The 20,263-nt window shown below is 41.1% G+C and overlaps 1 protein-coding gene across 1 annotated transcript in view; it reads left to right on the top strand.

Annotated features, from left to right (window-relative positions):
* The first annotated feature begins 6,238 nt into the window (after positions 1-6,238).
* STAB2 (stabilin 2) overlaps positions 6,239-20,263 on the top strand; it is an 80,053-nt gene continuing 66,028 nt past the window's right edge. Inside the window, exons 1-8 of the mRNA XM_031057036.1 lie at positions 6,239-6,322; positions 8,569-8,702; positions 9,627-9,742; positions 14,261-14,346; positions 15,156-15,225; positions 17,035-17,130; positions 18,075-18,200; positions 19,646-19,842. Of these exons, the coding sequence (XP_030912896.1) occupies positions 6,239-6,322; positions 8,569-8,702; positions 9,627-9,742; positions 14,261-14,346; positions 15,156-15,225; positions 17,035-17,130; positions 18,075-18,200; positions 19,646-19,842 (909 nt within the window). The remainder of the gene's footprint in view (positions 6,323-8,568; positions 8,703-9,626; positions 9,743-14,260; positions 14,347-15,155; positions 15,226-17,034; positions 17,131-18,074; positions 18,201-19,645; positions 19,843-20,263) is intronic.

Below are 20,263 nucleotides of genomic sequence, written 5' to 3'. Positions count from 1 at the left end.
GGTTTACATGGCAGTAAACATTTATTACATTGCAGTAAAAACACAGCCTCTCCTCCTTCCTCAGCTCCACAAAATCCCTTAACTTATGGTGCCTGGATTTCCTAAACATCCCCAGTCCTACCACAGCTAGCTGCTAAGATCTGAAATGTATTTGCCACTCTCTGTCCTGCTTCTCTACCACAGGGTTAGAAAAATCAATGTAACATTTACAGCACCAGAAGTCCATGCTGTACATCCCTCTACCCATCCCAAATCCTGGAATCTCAGGGTTTTCCTGATATATTTCCTTTACATACTGCAACCTTAGCAGAACTGCAGTAGAAGACATAAAAAAAAATCATCTTTCCTGACTGTTTATAAACTGCAAAACAGGTTTGCTTGAGAAACACCATAAAGATCCATTTGAGCCAACTTGGAAAGCCCATTATTGGTTCCTAGCTTCCAATATTCATTGATCCCATCTTAAAACTAAAGCTCCTTACATGCTGGCATTACATAGGTAAGTTAACTCAAACTGCAAATTTATTTTAGTGTATTTACCCAGCAGTTCAGAATTGCAATTAATTTTATTTCAAATCTCTGCAAGGAATGCATTTTATATTTAAACTCCATGAAACATGAAATTTAATGATTCTGAAGTGTGTAATACCTCCAGGAAAAGCCACAGTGTCAAAAGAAAATCGAGATTTTTGTACCTCCTCCATTGATCGCACCATTGGCTGGCATCAACATGGGATCAGAGTCTGTGCATGGTCTATCAAGAATGACAAGGCAGGAGATGGAAAATAGAGACAGGGATACAAAGATGACTTTAATATTCCTCTAAGCCACCTGCACTTCCATTTCCAGGTTACCAAGTCCTTTTCCCTGCCCCATGGCATTGCTGCCCAGGAACCCTGTAGACATCTGCCTCACAGCTGTATATAGAGACTGCTCCCAAGAAATTGGGGATTTATCAGTAACTCCGGTATCCTACAGAACCTACACAGCCTGGAATTTTAGCCATTCCTTGAAAATGACTTCCACTTTTTTTAAGCAACCTGCAATCACAAATAACATGAAAGAGTAGCAGAGGTACCTGTGAGCAGCCCCTGATTTTGTGGTAGTTCAATTTCTCCTTGTACATCTGCCTCACAGCTGCACTTGGAGACTACTCCCAAGAAATTGGGGATTTATCAATAACTCCTGTATCCTACAGAACCTATATGACCTGGAACTGTAGCCATTCCTTGAGAATGTTTTCTACTTTTTTTAAGCAACCTGCAATCACAAATAACATGAAAGGGTAGCAGAGCTACCTGAGAGCAGCCCCTGATTTTATGGTAGTTCAGTTTCTCCTTGTACATCTGTCTCACAGCTGTACGTGGAGAACGCTTCCAAGAAATTGGGGATTTATCAGTAACTCCGGTATCCTACAGAACCTATATGACCTGGAACTGTAGCCATTCCTTGAGAATGTTTTCTACTTTTTTTAAGCAACCTGCAATCACAAATAACATGAAAGGGTAGCAGAGGTACCTGTGAGCAACCCCTGATTTTGTGGCAGTTCAATTTCAGAGCATGATACTGATTCTAAGCTCAGCATTACAGCTCCCCAGCCCAAGCCAGCCCTGAAAATTTGTGGTAAATATCAAAGTCCAAGTTAGCACTGCACACACCACTCTCCTCATGGCTCCCTAGCAAAGCCCTCTTGCCACAGCTTCAGCTAGAATGCCTTTTGTTTACAATTTCACCAGCTGAAAGACTCTTTTGAAAACACAAAAAAACCAAAAAAAAAAAAAAAAAAGAGGCCACTATGAGGATCTAATCTATGGCTAAGACCACCCCTTGCCTGGCAGTCTGCATTGCCATCAGCTGTATGCATGGTGAGCACATTGGGGTTTAGATCAGCTGTCGGTGCCTTCTCCCTCATTAGCATGGATAAAGGGCTGCCTGAGCCGGGTGTGCAGCATTCCTCAGCATGCCAGCTGCAGCTCCATCCCAGGGCATCCTCTGGGCCTGGAGAATTAATTAGTTCTGATAGTCACCGTGCTTCAAAATGATGGCTGTCATAACCCTGCAGATAAAATTACACACCCCTGGCATTTTCCACATTGCCCATTCAGGCTCTCCCTAGGCCACCGTGGGCTTCCTCAGATGTATGGCACTGGAAAGATTTAACTTGCCACCCCCCCCCCTTTTTTTTTATATCTCTTTGTTATGTTCCAATTAAGTCTGTGTTAATCAAAGGCAGTATTTCCCAAATATTCCCCCCTCCTCTCCCCAAGCCTCCTCCTAGGCAACTTTATGGTTTGTACCCCCCTTCCTCCCACCTACAATTAGCATTCAGACGTTTCTCTCGGCAGAGCCAAAGCCTCCCTCCCCCTCCCCCTAGGAAGCTTTCTTCTTATGAACACATTTTATATTTCCCTACCCCTCTGCAAGGTGCTTTAGCCAGTTTCCAAACAAAGAGCAAAGTGACTTCCCTCAGACATGTGGAGCCTCCAACTGTATTCAAACACCCCTGTGACAGTTTTCCTGCTGTGACTGGCTCTAAAACAGAAGCCACATACAGGAAAAACAACAATAATTCATTGATTTTCTTCTGCTTACTTCCAAATTACCGAGTAAGAATATCAAATTTAGCTCAATACTGCCCTCACCCTTGGCACTCTGTAAGATCTCACTAAATAGGCTGCACCCCTAGGAGAGGAGCTGAGCTGCTGGTGGGGCAGAGCACACCAGGAAAGCAATACCAGCTTTTATCATGGAGAGTTCAAAATTGTTCAGGCTGCAATGAGAGCTTTCTTTCAAAGTAGTCTTGTGTCTTTCTTATTTCTTCCTCTGAAATGGTGCTTTGGCAATATGATTGTGAAATGGCTGAGCTTTGTATGAGTCCCTGAGGCCTCATCATGTGAAGCTGTCACCTCTGGTTGAGTGAGCTTCACATTCTGAAAGTTAAGGAGAACAAAATGCAATGCAAGCTATGTCAATATTCAATTACAATTTTTTTAAATGCAGGAAGTTGAGTAGTCATCAAAACTGTGTAGAACAAAGCAAGCACTGCAACCATCATGTCTGTATCTCTGCTGATTTTGATTTACTTTTGAACTGACCTCACAAACCTGGCTCTAAGAGCAACTACTTCATGGTGATGCTGAAATGAGCACAAACATTATTTTCAGAAACATCTACATAAATGAGCCATCACATTTTCTCTGGTTGGTTGATACTTACAGCACAGAAATAGGAGCAGTAACTTGGGGAGAGGCACTAGGTGGATGAAGAAAGTGAAAGGACAACTAGTTCATAATGACCTAAAGTGGGAGCATCCAGTCCTTGACTGCAATAGCAAAGCAGAGAAAAACTGTGACACACAAAAGGGAATGCCCCAGCACATGGTATTTGCAGCATTAAAGTACACACAGAGACTCTTAAAAATCGTTTTTCACCAGGCTGCTTGCAACCTGAAAGTTTCCAGAGGTACAAGGGTGACTAGAAGCTGAGACACAGGGCAATCTGAGGAGGGGAGGCTTGGCTGGGCTCTCCATGCCAAACTGATCCTGGATTTCAGGAAGCCACTCCCTGGCAGGCTGGCAGACACACTGCCACCCTGCACAGGCTGCTTCAAGCACCGAGGTGACACCTTCCTGTTGGGGAAGGTGAAACAGGAAAGCCTTATAAATATGATCGTCTGGCAAAAGATTTTGAGAATATGGAAACTATAAGCAAGATTGAAATGAAAGCAAGCTCTGAGATACCAAGCCTTAGTTACTGAATGACTGGAATACAATGGTATGGCCAGTTGAAGGTAATCCCCTTTTGATGAAACAAGACCCTCTGCTTGCAGACAGGTCCAAGGGTCAGAGCAGACCCTACTAGCTTTGCAGAAGGGGTCGAAAGAGGAGTTTTTAGGGTTTAAAATGTAACATCCTATGGCAATGTAGTGATTCTTATAGGCTGTATGTAAATGCTATAGGATTTGTATGTTGTACTAAATTAGTTAGTGAGAATCAGAATATTCAACACAGAAGAAGATTTATTGCGTTGTAAGGGGAACCTCGCTCTCTTATCCTCTTTTACTCTTTACCTCTTTTACTATCTCATCCTCTTCACTGCACTTTTGCCTTCTCTCTCTTTCCCACTCTCTTTCCTTCTCTCAGGCCTGCTCTGAGCTGTCTGTCCCTCCAAGCAGGGCTCTGCACCCAGGCCCTTGGCAATAAACCACAAGTTCCATGACCTGGCTTTAGAGATCTCTCATCTCCATCCATCCCGACCATCCTACCCCAATGCTCCTACACCTTCCCACCCCCAGGGCCTCACCCTGTGTGCCAGTTGGCCTTTTAGTCTGAATTTCTGCCCAAAGTGGGGCAGGAGCCAGCCAGGCAGGGTCTGGCAGAGTCTGTAACCTCCATGAAGGAGGAAAATGCCCGTCAGCAACAGGAGGAAAGGATGGCTGGTCCCTCTGGAACAAGGAAAGCAGTCACTATAGCAGTTAGTGAGGAGGCCATGGCCTGATGAGAGGGGAGAGGAAGGAAAGGGAAAAAGAGTTTACTTCACACAAATGCCTATACAAGAGGCAAGAGCAGATAACAAGAGAGCTGATGCTGTTACTTTTTATCTCAGCCTACAGGACAGGAAAGGGACGTGCTTGATTTACAGCTCCTTTCACCACTGCAGTAACAGGCGAGAGACCCAGCCGACCCCAGGCTGCTGAAGGAGCTGTCAGCTCCTGCCAGAACCCACACAGGGATTCAGGGACACAGGGACCAGGCTGAGTGCTTTGCCCAGGTGCCACTGACCCTGCCCAGACAGCCACTCTGCCCAAGTAGGAGCATGAACTGCGCTCCCAAAGTCCCCTCAAAGAATGGGATGTGGCCATGGGCTACCACTGCCCTGAAAGGAGATCCTCCAGGATTCTGCTTTTGGAGTAAAACCTGAGCCATCCCTTCCACCAGGGAAGGGACTGGAAAGATTTAAGTTGCCAAATCTTTTTTTTTTTTTTTTAATATCTCCAGATTGTACATTGTGTGCAAAGCTAAAGTAAGGCGAAACCTTGACCTCAGAAAGAAGAAACAGCCCTTCTAAGGTACTGTCAGCATGTCCATCACAACCCTGGCTGCTATCATGCCTGCATAAACAAGGAATGCTTTACTGTCCTCATCACGTAGAGAAAGGAACAGGATTTGATGAGTGCACAGGAAACACCTTGCCCTGTCATCCCAGCAATTTTTCATAGTTGTTTTAGAGCATGTAACAAAAGTAGATGGATTTGTACATTATGTTGTGTGTTTATCACCACTCAGTCCTTTAGGAAAACCACACAGATTTAAAGATAGGGTGTTATGAAGCACAGCTTTGTATTAAGGCACCCTTAAGGAGCACCTTCTAATGACAGAAAAAAATTCTAAGTTTGGGGGACCAGGCAAAGCTGACAAACTGGAGGGAGCCACATTATTGGGTATTTGAGACATGAGAGAACCTGCACAAGACTGACCAGAACAGTGGCAAAGAGCAGCACTAGAAATGAGTTGAAAAACTCTGAGAAGAAAGAAAAAGTCTACCTTATGGCAAATCTGAACATTCATCTCTCCCAACCATACTCCAGTAATACAGCTGAATCAATTTTCCTCTGCTTAGCTCCAGAAAATCAGTCAGAACTATTTAACAAAAATAGCAAAAAGGGAGAAAAATATGCCCCTTTTTATTTAGCTAACCAAATCTGGAAGAGGTTCTTTTGACCTCCTGACATAAAATCCATCAGAACCACACTGGGGTGACCTATCCTTATGTTATTAGGGCTGATAAACCAACTTCCAGAGATCCTTTGCCCTCCCTTAGATCAGTTAAATAACTGTAATAATAAAAAGCCCAGTGGCTATTCCAGCCCCCTATCCATGCTCACCTAAAATCATCTTCTGCCATAACAGTTCAGTGTCCTTGGTTTTGTACTATCAGCAGCTCCAGAGAGAGGAATAAATGATGGGAGCCCTGTCAGGATATCCTGTCATTCAGCGAGGGAGGCTTTATTCAGCTTTCCAGTGAAAGCTTTCAGTAAATTCCCTGCATTTTGGAATCTCTCCTGCCTAGGCCAGCTCTGCATGCCTTATCCTTCACTCATTTACCTTGGGGAAGACAAGAGCCCTGTTAAAAGTATTTGCCAGAGAATGCAGAAGAAACAGCACCTCTGACAATCATTTCGTGTCAAAATTTGAATTTCCATGCTTGGACGGCTCTGAAAAAAAAACTCCAGTTCACAATGGAAAAAAGTCAAGGGTTTTTATTCTTTTGTGCTTTTTTGGTTGCAATGAAACTTTGTTTGACATCACAAGTCCAAGATGAGGTAAGAAGCAGTTTTTTGCATAGTGAATTATTATTTGTCTGTTTTACTCTGTGTTATAGAGAGAACAGTTATCAGATACTGTGTCTTATGGCAGAAAAACTCACTTTAACAGTCACTGGTGCATATCACAATGAATTATATAACCTGAGAGCTCTTTAATTCAGTAATTCCTCTGAAATAACAAAAATGCATCTGTTTATTCTGTATGAGAATTTGGCTCAAATGATATAGCATGAGTACACTGAAAAAGTCTCTAAAACTGGCACATGTGGTAAAAGACTGTAAATGATGCATTTATCAAAAGAAATTGATTGGGACTTCTGACAAGCCAGAAGAAATCAGAAATTTTTCTATAGCAAAAATTATCTGTTCCTACTAAGTAAAAGGAGGAAAAAGCTATTTTAGACAGGTAAGGGATAAAAATCGAAGGAATTGAGCTATGTAAAGTAACAACACAAAGTTGTAAACATAATTAAAGGTTTATATACCTTTGGGGAAGTGGTGCATTTGTCATGTACCAATACTGTGAATCTGTGGGATTTCACAACATCTATTTTTGCCAGCCTTGTAGTGAGGCAGAAGAGATTTAGAAGAGGAAACAAAAAGACAGAGATGAATTGGAAGGGGGAAGACACTCAGGTGTTTTGTTGCTATTGTTGTTGGTTGGTTGTAGTTTTTAAATGGAAACATACATTGAAATGTACAAAAAGTACTGGGAAATATGTTTTTCTTAAAAAAAACCCAACAAACTAAAAGACGAGTCACTAAAAGAAGAGTCACTAAAAAGTCAACTTTCTTCCATTTTCTCTAAAGAAAAAGAGGGAAAATGAGGAATTGGGAGAAAATAGAAATAATGTTACCATTCCAAAACAAATAGTGTTTTATAGCGGGTGGTAGAGAAAGGGCATAAATTATTTTTATTTAAATTTTTCCTTTTCAAAAGACTCAATTAATTTTATTGTTCCAAAAATGAAATTTTGTGGAGTGCCTTTTTGATGACAACCAAATTTCTTTTCAAGCTGTATTCACGTTATACCCACATCTGGGAAAAGGCCACATTTTTACTTCAAAGACACCTGAAAAGCACCTACACAACAAAACGTTGTTTCAAATATTTCAATGTTACCCAGATCAGATTTCAACAGTGCACTTATGAAAACTAAAATCTGACAACTAAATAGATGTTGAAATGTGCTTTTATGTGGGTGGTGGCAATCACATGTAGTGGCTCAGAGGTTATGGAGCTAAATCTCCTTATCAGAGTCTGAGACATCCTCACACACTTGGCTGCTGAAATGTCCAGCTGCAAAGCTGAGAAACTGCTGAGTGAGGGCTTCATGCAGGACCACCATGGGACTGGTGGAATTCCTGCCCAAGGTGCCAGGGTACCCACCCAGACCTGCTGTGAGGTTCTGCAGGGGCTGCAGCATCCCATGAGTGCCCAGAAGGTCTGGGCTGCACAGGGTTATGTTGCTGGTTTTTAAAAACCATACTCTGAATTAGGTCATTTCTCACCATTTGTGAACGAGGAACTTCTACAAATACCAACAAGAAAAAAGATAAAACCAACATTAGATGCAGTTCAGCAAAGACTTACTGCTTCAAAATACACACACAAAAACAGGTTTAAAAAAAAAATCCAACAAAAAAAAAAAAAAACCCCAAAAAAAAAAAAAACCAACCAAACAAACAAAAATCAAAATGGGATGGGGCAGCTCTTCTCTGACTGTTTTGGTGGGGTCAGGCCTAAAACCTCCACCAGATCTGAATGCAAAGTAAGATGTCATTCTTTGACACCAATCTGAAAATACCAGCCACAGCCCTTTAGATGAGTATGGTGGTGCTGATTTAATTTTGCCTCCTCCACACCTTGTTTAATTTTTGCCTTTGAGTGGGGAAGGCATTTGTCAGCAGCTTTGGAACTAACACTCCCTAGGCTGATGCTGTCTCTCTAACTTGGCTTTTAAGTCTGACAAACTTAGCATTTGTTGATAAAGTGCTGTTAGGAAAAATATTACACTTAGAATGGTTTATCCTGCAGTGGTTGAACATATTTTGTGCAGACAAAGCTCCTGCACAGCACTAATATGTGGTCTATTTCCTAGTTTAGCTCCAAAACAAGGAGCTCCTGCTGAACAGAAAAGAGCTGTGAGTGAGCACAAAGCTGAGTTAAACTTGTCATTTTTCAGCAATGTCACTTGGGGTAGTGTTTTTCCTTCTTGTTAATTACTCTGCTCCTATTTCAGGTGAAGAAGCAGTGTGATCAAAAGCTGCTCATTAGAATGAAAACTAAATGTGTGCCTTGCTCTTTAAACCTTGACACCCAGTGCCCTGCTGGTTACACCCAAATTACCAACGGGGCTGGGACACCAGACTGCAGGTATCTCCTCTGTCAGAGCGTTTCTCATTAATGTTGGTTTCTAATATTAATTAATATTAATGAAATGAATTGTTTCAAATATTTTACTATTAGAAATATTAATATTATATTTAATATTAGTTTTCTAATATTAATATTTAGTAATAATTATAAAATATTAATACACATCAAACATTCTCTAGTCTACGCATATTTCTTATGGAACATTTACCATTGGCTTCACCAACTCCAGAACTCAAGCTGCATTCATGGTGTTTGATGCTTGAAGTTAAACAGCAAGTGATAGAAGAGGAAAAATAAACATTGCTATTGATGGTCTAACAGATTTTCTTTTGAATAGAATCATAGTCTCTTCTATATTTATTCTGCATACTTGATATGAATGATACAAAAATATATTATAAATTTATATACTATATTTAGGTGTTAGACATATATAATATAAATAAAGTATTTTTCACACTTCTAGATCAGGGAGTTGTGGGGATGAAGGGCAAGAAGAGATATCTCAAAAACAATTTGACATCTTGCCATTCCAATTGAGGAAAAGAAGCAGTATTTTAGAGAAAATATAACTACTTTAGAGAAAATGTAACTATTTTCAGCTTACTTAGAATTTAAAGGATCTTGATATTAAACAATTTTTAAAATACTGTTTCAAATCAAAAATTGGAGAAATGGGCTGTATTTAGGCTGGGGTGGGAAGATAAATACACTGTTCAAAAGAAACAGCTCCAAGGATCTTTTTAGACCTTGACATTGAATGCAAGTTTTAATGAAGAAGAAAAAAGGTAGATCAATGCAACCAAGCTTAAAGTTCTCTTGTCTGCCACTGAAAGCAGAAGAACTTAAGAACTTCGTTTCCCCCTCCACAGGAGGCTTTTAAGTATTTTAAAACAGCTCTAACATATTTCTTTTCCACAGATATTACCTGGAAACTAAAACACACACACTTTCTTTTTCGGGCTGTCGGCACCATTGTGTGAAGGAATTTGAGCAACCTGAGTGCTGCCAGGGACACTGGGGCCCAGACTGCATGGGTGAGTTGTTTTGGGCTTTGGGGTTTTATTTCCATACAGAATTTAAACAGAAATAAAGCATCAACTTTACTTCTTTTCAGAAACTATTGCTGTGAGAAGTTTGTTCCTCCAAGCTTGTTATAAAAGTAGAAATAAATAGCAGTTTTCAGCTAAAATGTAGGGGGATTTGAAGAAAAAATATATTCAAATTTTCATTTACAAAGAAAAATATAAAGAGCTTCAGAAAACCTCCTGGATTTTGAAATTTTTTTAAAAAATCATTGCAGTCAATGCCCGCAAAGTTATTTCATTCAGGAAGACCACCAAAAAGGATTTTAAAAATTAAGATTTTACAACCACAAATTAAATGTTTCATTTTAGGTCAAAACCACCTTCCTCTTCATCTGAAATATTTCCAAATCTCTTTAATTCTTGATTTTATGATGCAGGGAGGATCTTTTCTTTTAGCTCAACTTGAAACAATTTCTGAACTGCCTGTGAATGCGGAAGGTCATTACTGAAGGAAGGGAATCAGAAATGCCTCCCCTCCTGCTGCCCCTTTTCTCAGGAAAAGCTTTTCAGCATCTCCACAAATGCATCAAATCTCAGGCTGCCAAGATGGGCATCCAGAGCCACAGAGGAAGTTTCCCTGCCCAGCCAGAGTGTTTCCTCCTTCAGCTAATGGCCTCAAGGTCTGTTTCCATGTCTGTAAAGTCCTTTGTTCAAAAAACAGGTTTTTTTAAAAAAATTTATAATTTTAGCCCAAGCTGTTATTTAAACACCAGTGATTTATCTACTAAAGGCAAATGGCAGATGAATGGATAAATCACACCAGTGATTTATCTACTAGAGGAAAGCAGCTCAAAGTAGCTTCAAGAGAAAAGCCAGGCAAAGGGCTGAGTGCATAGTGTGCGGTCATGTCTTCTGAAGAGAGTCACTTGTGGGGTGGTTTAACCTCCCCACCTCCAAATGCAGCCCAGGAGCTCGTCCTGCCATGATCAGGGTGCTCTGGGCAGCCACAAAGTTATTCTGGAGGGACATCAGTATTTCTGGAGAGGGGCAGAGCCCCTGCCCCAGAGCCAGAGCCCTCCTGCTTGCACCACTGTGAGAAGGAGGCTGCCAAGGCAAGGAAGCCCTCTCTTCCTTTGGACAAACTTCCTGACCCCAAAAAGCAAATAATCATGGTCTCAGCATTGTTTCTGCCCCGTTTGGAGGGGAAAAAATAGTTGTCTCCACATTATCACAACCTCTGTAATAGAATATGGCACAAGTTGAAATGTTTGGAGGAAAGACGGTCCTTCCTGAGGCTGGGCAAAAATCCCTGACTAGGGGTTTGCTTTACATTTATCATTTGATGGCAAGGACAAAATTAGGTCTTAGACAGCACTCTGACTTCCTTAAATGATAGCACATGCTGAAACACACAACACGAATGAAAAATCTTTTGTCCCCTTCCCTCCCCACAAAGCACACCAAGCCATCCAGCTGCACGCCAATCCCTCTGCAAAAGGCCATAAAGTCAAAAAGAGAAAAGCAGAGGATCAGAAAAGATCCAAGGGGAAAGAGCACAGCCTTTCAACACTGCCAGTATCAACCAGCCACAGATACTACAGCTGCTGGAGGTGCAGCAGGAGCTGCTCTTTACCCCAGCACAGGTTCCCATGCTGGGCAAGTATTTCCATGGCTCCTAAGAAAAGCCTGGGTACCAGCTGAAAGGTGTATGGCATGACCAACTGAGCAGAAAGGACTGCAAGAATAAAGGGGGGGAATGTTCAAAAAAAAAATAAAGGCTAGATAAGAAAGATACTACATTTAATACTATCAAATTATATGGTTCAAAATACTTCTTTTCGAGCACTACTCACTGCTTCAGCCTCACAGGGAGTCAGGTGAAGAGAAGTATTTTAAGAGGCTCTATTTGATAACACTTGGAAAGTGCTGAATTTAAGTCCATGAAGGGGAAAAAAATACTGATAGATTTAGGTTCTCTTGGCCTAGATTCAAAGATTTGGCCTTCACACTTCGACAGCTGTTAAGAGATAAGCTAGAGCATCTCTTTCTTACTGCTTTTCAAAAAGCACCCTCAATAAAAGCAAAGGTCTGGCCTCTCCCCAGGGTGGCAGCAGGGGACTGTGCCAGCCCTGCTCCAGTGTCCCAGCACTGCCTCCTGTGGCTCTGGGAGTTGCAGGAAGCTCTTTATCTGCCTGGCCAAACTTGTTCAACAATCTGGTAATTTACCCCACTGCTGATAAAGCTGTCCCTTGGTGCTGGTATCAAAGCAAGAGACAAGACACAGCGAAGACAAGGAGTGTAATGAATGCCAAGGGCAAAAATAAAACCTGCTTTGTCAACGATTTTAAAGCAACTTTTTGTAGGAATTATACCATGAACTCTGAGTTTTATCTATCCTTGCACATTCAAAAAAGCATCAATGCAAATATTTTTTTCTATTCTGTGAAACTATTAAACAGCTGCCATGAACCTTTAAGATTTAGCTGTCATATGGTAGCCAGAAAACAACATTCACTAAAAGCCACTTTAAAGATTAAAGGATATGTATTTATTACTTTCCCTCATTTGTAGTTATTTAACCTAAATTCTTAAAACATCTTATTATTTCAGCATGTATGAGATAAACAGCACTTAAATTTTTATCTTTAAACTTATTGGTTTTCAAAAGAAGCTTAAGCAGATGCAGTAGACCTCAGACAGCATTAAGGAATAAATTAAGAAATATTAACAACTGGTATAAAGCCAAAGCTTTCAGTGGAATTAAGTTTTCACATATGTACATCCACTTATTTGCTCATCACCCTGTCCAAATCAAATTCATCCTTAGTAAAACTTCCACATTACCTAAATACTCTAAATCAGGATTAACTTAGGCAGGGGGAGCATAAATCCAGTGCTGCCCATCCCCACCCACGCAGAACAAACCCTGAGACTCTTTATAAGTAATAAATCCGCTAGTTAGGTACAGCAGAGTACCTGTGATGCCAGTAGGAGTTAGATACATTTAGATACCACCTGCAACAAAGTTATGGTACTTAATGGGAATTCTAATTACAGGAAGGAAAAGTTTATGAAAGATAGTTAATACATCATTTCCAAGGAGGGGCAGGACAACTGTGAAAAATAAGGGAATCCCTATAGGAGAGAAAACCTGACAGAATGATCTGACTAAAAGCCATGATAATATACATTCCCTGTAGGCAGTCTTTCAGTAAAGACTTGAATCTTGAAACCTTTCAGACAAAACAACTAGAATATTATTATTGTAAGTATGGTCATTTTTTTCTTATGTCATCCTGCTGGCTGGGGTTTTTGTTCAGACTGTCTCACCTTCCATACTGCTGCCTGTAACCATGGTTTTAGCATCAGAGGCACTGAAGAGCATAACACACCTGTGGCACACAAGTCTGATTAGTGACCACAGCCCCTTGGACAGGATTTGGTTGTGAGATATCTGGATATTTCAATTTCCAAGATCATTTGAATAAATTATCACAGTCTTATGAAGGTAGCAGGGAAAAGGAAAAAAAAATTCCCACGTAAAGAAAATGCAATTTTTGGCGGGAGGGAAAAAAGGCTCATTAAACCCTAACTTAGCATCAAACAAAATCCTGAGAGCAAATTATCAATCCATCAGAGTTACATCAACCACAGAAGTGTTCAGGCAAGCTCCACTTGTGCCAGAAAAGCCAACAGCTTAGGGTGTGGCAGACAGAGGTGGATCAGCAGCAACAAAACCATGTGGTACTTTAGAATTATTTTTTGTTCATCCTTTGACCACAGTTGTGGGGATTCCAGTTGTTGGACTGGATTGAAGGCACTTGAGATGGTAGTTTATGTTCGGACTCAGGTGTTTATTTTTTCTTATCAGTAAAACAGTCTCACTACTGTGAGTTCAGCAGCTTTTCATTAGAAGGCACAAAATGGCCAACAATCTCTTGTTACAAGGTCTTTTAAGACTAAACTATCCAATGAAGAACTGACACCTAGATTATTTTCCCTTTTAACCCAATAACTGATCCCAAAGAGCTGCAATCCAGACTTTTCTACCCAATTACAAAATGCCACCCAAACCCATGAAGAAGAAGCCCAGGATGACACCCTGTGCCCTCCATCTTGCTTCCATCCACAATATACTAAAAATCCTAAAACCTAAATTCCACACCTACACTACTCTCTATAATCTATTTCACACTTCTGAGGATTCCAGTCTATCTTGAAGTCTAGGAAACTTTCTCCATGGATGAGGGTCAAAGTCAGTGCTCCCCTGGGGGTCAGGGCACCCCAGAGCAGACAGAGAAATATTCCCAGTGGGTTTCCACACACAGTCACTAGCCTAAGTTCCCAGACAAGAGAGGGTGGTGGTCTCTGCTGATGCTAAGATTCCAGTGAAGAGATTCAGGCAGCTGCAAAACAGAGTCCCTGTTTGGCCCAAAACTCTGCAGATGCCAAGGTGGCCACCTGTGTGCAAGGGGAGCGCAAGGGTCACAGCAAGGTGACTCATGGCTCAAACATTGTCATTTCCAGCATGTCCAGGGGGAGCTGCATCACCATGCAATGGGAGAGGACACTGCTCACAGGGCATGGCTGGGAATGGAACATGCACTTGTCAGGTGAGTCCTCTGTTTTCAATGAAAAACAAATCAACAATAGCATGTAAGCTGACCTGAGGAGTAATGTATGCCCTACTCTATAAATACATTAAAGGAAAATGCTCCAGAAACAGCAGTGATCAGCTTGGAGTTCATTTCTTGCTTGGATTGCATTAATCTTCACACTATTATTTCTCCAGACTTAAGCGTGTTCGGGTGGAATTAGTAAGAAGTTCTTTCACCTTGCCTTCCTGAGACAGGTGTTTTGAGTTCCTCTGTTATTTTAATTGTGCTCTGTTCCTGTTTTTTAAATTTTAAACTTGTGATTTTTTTCCCTAAATAGAAATACATGGGGCTATACTCTCCATTCATTGCTCCTTTGCTGAGAGGGCAAGGTGTAGTGCTTAACCTCAGGCAAATAGATTTTTAATGAAAATTTCAAATTAATCCTTTTTACCTCCCCCTCTAACTTTACATCAAAAATGCTTTTCTGGGGACATATGAAAAAGAGACAGAGGTAGAAGCAGCCAGAAATACAACCTAACAATTGTAAGCATGATTTGGACATTAGGCTTGATTATTCTACTTTATTGTTACCTTGATATCTAGAACATCTGATTTGAAGATCTAAAGGTTACTTTTTAAAAAGATGTAGGGACAAGATCATTGAAAAGACAATGTTTTCCAGATTGTGGTAGCTATTCATTGAAACTGTCATGGTTTTTTATTTTGGCAGCAAAGGATGCTGTTTTCAGCTTGCTAAGCATGTATCTGTCTGTATAGAGATAGATGAGAAACTTAAGTTCTGATTTCCATTGTGTAATTCACAGAAAGGATTTGCTGGGACAGCCTGTGAAAAATGTGCTGAAGACAATTTATTCGGTCCTGACTGCACATCAGGTAAATTTGAGCTTGCTTTATTTGATTAGGGAAAAGAAGGGAGTGAAAGCTGTATTCAGACTCTAAGAAATCACAGTGAAAGGAGTGGAGGGCCCAGAGTTCCCAGTAAGGGCTGCTGTCTGCCTCAGAGAACACAATGGGGAAAGGAAAGAGAGCTCTTTGCTCTATTTTGTGCCAGGGAGATATAAGTTCTGTCAAAAGTGTGATAAAGGATGTGTTTAGTTTTGGGGTTCGGGTGGTTGATGAATTCACTGATTAGCTATACATCTATCAGAAGTGGAAGTCTGAAGGAGCAGTTAAAGCCACATACACTTTCTAAAATGTTCATGTATCACAAGTGTATATATGCATATAGCATTTTCCACTTTTGCCTGCTTCTTAACAGTCTCTACTATTTTACCTCCCTGACCCTTGCTGAAAATCACACTGAAAAACCAGAAAACTGCCTGAAAAAAATTTTAAATAGTCTTATTCTTAAGTGGTAATTGTTGCTTATCTCAAAGTAAAACCCCTTTTCTTCCCTCAAGATCTACATAATTCTACTTTTGAGGAGTCTCAAATGGTCTTAATTTAAATAATCTCAGTCAGCCTTTCTACGGTCTCAATTTAAATAATCTTCTAAATAATTCCTAAATAATAAATAATTCCTACACCACTGCTGGCTCAAAGGCTTTTTTTCTACCAGCTGTCCACTGGATGCCAGTGTTGATACACAGAAACGTAACTGAGCCAGCATTTTCATGAAAATACGGTACTTGAATGCATTTAATATCATAAATGTAATTTTTTTCCAAAAAGGTACTGGAGGATTCAATTACATATTAATTTAAGCAATATTTCACACTTCAGCTGTCAGATATTTGAGCCCCTCCAAGTGTTCTAAAATAAATAAAATATAAACAATGCTCATTTGTGGCTGCTTTTCAGTAATACCTTAGACATTCCTGGTTTTTATAGTATGACTATTAACATAGGTAGGAAGGTGTTAATTAATTAGTGCAGGGGATTTGCATGAACACAAGCTATGTTTTTAAGGGGAAGAGGATGTGCTACATCACTGCAGCTTAAACATGAAGTTAGCAATACAATTCTGTACGTCTTCTGGACTTTTCCAAGTGTAACTCTGAATGTCCTTTTTAAAAAGCATCATTGCCATAATTCAGTTATAACTATAAAGCCTTTTTCAGAATACTTAAGGCTTCAAAAATTATTTTTAAAGGCTCTCTTAGCTGCCTGGACTGTGAATGCATCATCTTGTGTGCATATTGTCACTGGGTTTATAACCAGAATATAACCAGAAATGAGAGACTGCAGGAAGAGAGAAGTGTGAGACCTCTACAGTGATTAATTATGCTTTCAACTAAATAAATTCTGTTTAGGGAGAAGAAAAGAAAGGTCTTAAATCTCATCTCTTCTTAAGGTTTGCAAGAGATACAGAGTTGAGGTAAAACCAAGCAATAGGTTAACTGATAATAAAGAGGTCCATATTACACATTATATCCAATTTTGGCTTCAGATTGTTTCTCAAACTTTGCAAGTTTTATGACATTAGCCACAAGTCAGTTTGGTGTTTACAGTGTGTGTTTTGCAGATTTTCAGACTTGGGGCTGTTAACAGCCTTCAAAACTTCATGTTTTATTTATTGATGTATGCAACTGCAAGTACTGATCACCTCACCTATAAATTCAGGCCCTCAGGTCAGAGCTAGGCTTGGCCAAAGCTGCTGGCCAGGACACACCTTGCTATGAGCAATGATTGCTCTCCAAGCACCATCCTTGCTCAGCAAAGCAAATCCATTTCTCCCTGTAGTTTGTGACTGCGTTCATGGAGTGTGCAACAGTGGGATTGCAGGGGATGGGAGCTGCACTTGCTTGTCTGGATACAAAGGGCTCCGCTGTGACCAGCGTAAGTAGCATTTTCTACAGGAGATGTGTTCAGCAGCTGGGATACAGGTGGGACTGGTGAGGATGAATTGGTCTCAGGTTAGTCATGCAAGAGCAACCAAACATGGGCTGAACGTTATCGGATTCTCTGGGTCTGGATTGAAGGCACTTGAGATGGGAGTTTCATGTTCAGACTCAGCTGTTTATTATTTCTTATCAGTAAAACAGTCTCACAACCATGAGTTCTGCAGCAAGGCACAAAATGGCCAACAATCTCTTGTTACAAGGTCTTTTAAGACCAAACTGTCCAATTAAGAACTGACATCTAGATTATCTTCCCTTTTAACACAATAACTGATCCCACAGAGCTGCAATGCAGACTTTTCTGCCCAATTACAGAGTGCCATCCAAACCCATGAAGAAAAAGGAAGAAGCAGCATGAAGAAGAAATCCAGGTTCTTGCTCTAGGTGGTTTTGGCTTGCCATGAGCATGAGGGGCAGGAGTCAGCATGAGAGGACTAGCAGAGGAGAGGAGATTTGGTCAATGGATGTTCAAAGGGTTAGGCCTTTGTTTGGGTAGTATGTTGGCCCAAGTCATTGGAAGCTGATAGTGGCAATTAATTGGCTGTATAATGTAACGTTAGTTCATGGGTGCTTGTGTGAGGAGAGGAGCCCTGTGCCCTCCATCTTGCTTCCATCCACAAATATTAAAAATCCCAAAACCTAAATTTCTCACCAAGTGATACACCTACACTACTCTCTAAAATCTATTTCACACTTCTGTGGATTCCAGTGTATCTTGAAGTCTAAGAAACTTTCTCCATGAATGAGGGTCAAAGTCAGTGCTCCCCTGGGGCTCAGGGCACCCCAGAGCAGAGAAGTATTCCTGGTGCCCTGGGTTTCCACAGAACCCCAAAGCCTGAGACTGTACAGGCACAGCTTAACCTGTCCCCCTGTGTCCCTCAGCTGTAGCCCAGTGCAAGGCGCTGCAGTGCCCTGCCTACTCCAGGTGTGCTGCCTCAGGGGAGGATGGAAAACAGCTGGAATGCACATGCCTGCCTGGCTTCCATGGGGACAGTACACGATGTGAACGTGAGTAATTCCCATGTCTGCCCCAGTTCTTTAAATACACCACCATTAGTGTTATAGCTCAGATATGGAATGTGCTTTTGAGCCACATCTCGCCATCTAATTTTTCTTTTGGGTTCGTATCCCAAAGACCAAACTAGATTCCTTCAGGAAGAAACAAACTCCTAAAATGTGCTTCAGAAGCCCATCCATCCAATTGCTAACAAGGTACAGTCCATGCAGAATAAATGCATACAGTCCAATCAGACTAAACCTAGTCAACCTCCTTGAAACACATAAGGTGGGTACTGGGTAATCAGTGCTTACAAATCCACTGCTGTCACATCCCTCTGCTTGGTACAGTTCAGCCTCAAAGATTGCTTCCCTAACAACAGCAACCAAGGGCTTATATTTATTCAGCAACAATCCTGTGACAGCTCAGCTCCATCAGCAAGCACAAACTCTACAGGCAAGTAAAGCTCATTTTAGCTTTCCTGCTTTTCATGAAACAAAGCTGATAGCATCCCAGCTACAGGTAAACTCTACCTTAGAGGTGTCTTTATAGATTCAACTTGTCTTTCACTGCCCAAATTAACTCTATAAGAGTCCAGATTTTCTTTTCCCTACTCACTTTACGTCTTATAGTACCAGTCCTTCTTTCCAGACTAATTGCAACAAAGAATATTGTTTAATCTGATGCTGGAAGCACAATTTAGAAGAGGTTGGCTCAGATCAGTCTCAGCTGAGGGGAAATCAAGGGAGAAAAGAGGAGAAAACAGTGAGAAGCCCCACTTTTCAGGTGTCTCCAGGGCATGCCATCTTCTAGACACAACGTTTGCTTAACCTCAACCTAACGCGGACACAAAGATGTGAGAAGATGCTCTCCAAGCACTGCTTGATCTTGAAAAAGAACAAGCAATGCTACTACCTCAAAAAAAAAATGGTTCATGAAAATAACTAGTGAGCTTCTAGTGCCATCCTGAAAGCAGAGAAAATGCTGGACAATTTTCCATACAGCTGAACTGATGATATTATATTGTTTAACTACCGGAAAGAAAACAGCAAAGGCCTATTGTATTGAGAAATATTTTCCAGCTGATCTAACATGTGCTTGAAGCTTGCACAGACCTCATACCTCCCACCTGACATTCTCTAGTTAAAACCCACCAGAGAACAAGGAAATAGTTGTGATATTTTAATGAGCATGTTACATGCTTTAATCTGTTTATAGCTCGATTTGCCAAGTTAAGAGATCATTTCTGCTCAAAAGCAAACAGTTGGTTGCTATGTTAGCACAAACACATTCCTCCTCTCCCATCTCTATGTGGCCACAACACTTCACACTTGGCTGTTATGAAAAGTTTAGTCTGCCCAGGCTTTGTTTGGCATGGAGGTGCGCTGGTAAAGCCTTGTCTTCAATTTTAGAACTGTGGGCAATGATTCATTTACTCTGCTCCTTTTTTCACAAGCTATCAACCCGTGCTCCGAAAAGGTCTGTGATCCTAACGCCAGCTGTGTTTACCTCGGGCCAAACCAGCACAAGTGCACCTGTGGAGAAGGTTACACAGGGGATGGTCAAATCTGCCTGCCCGTAGACCCCTGCCAGGCAGCACATGGGGGCTGCCCTGCACACTCCAGCATCTGCATCTACGATGGGCCTGGAAAGGTCAGTGGAACCGCCCAACAAGGAATAATGCTTCCTCTCCAAAAAGAAGCCATGGGGGAATGGAAACAGCTCCCAAGGAAATCAAATGCTATTCCTAGCTTTACCATAAGCCCTGCTGTTGAGCAGGAGGGAGTCCTTTTAGCTCCTCTCTGAAAATAAGAATGGCAATAGTGTTGTTTTTTCTGGGACTATTTTAGCTCTGATTTGTCTCCCCAAAATGGAGGCAACTGAAATAAATCTTCTCCCTGTAAAATTTTGTCTCTTTGATACAGGGGACTTGTAGAACCAGCAGGGTCCTTATACTGGTACAACAGAAACATGTCTAAATTTGGTTTATTTAGGAAAGAAGCAATCTGAGTCTTTGAAAACAACCAATGAACAGCACTTTACAAAGACATTTCTCATGGTGTTGGGAAATAGC

The sequence above is a fragment of the Geospiza fortis genome, unplaced genomic scaffold, assembly GCF_000277835.1.
Source record: "Geospiza fortis unplaced genomic scaffold, GeoFor_1.0 scaffold10, whole genome shotgun sequence".
Classification (NCBI taxonomy): domain Eukaryota; kingdom Metazoa; phylum Chordata; class Aves; order Passeriformes; family Thraupidae; genus Geospiza; species Geospiza fortis.
This window is presented reverse-complemented; position numbering and strand designations above follow the sequence as displayed.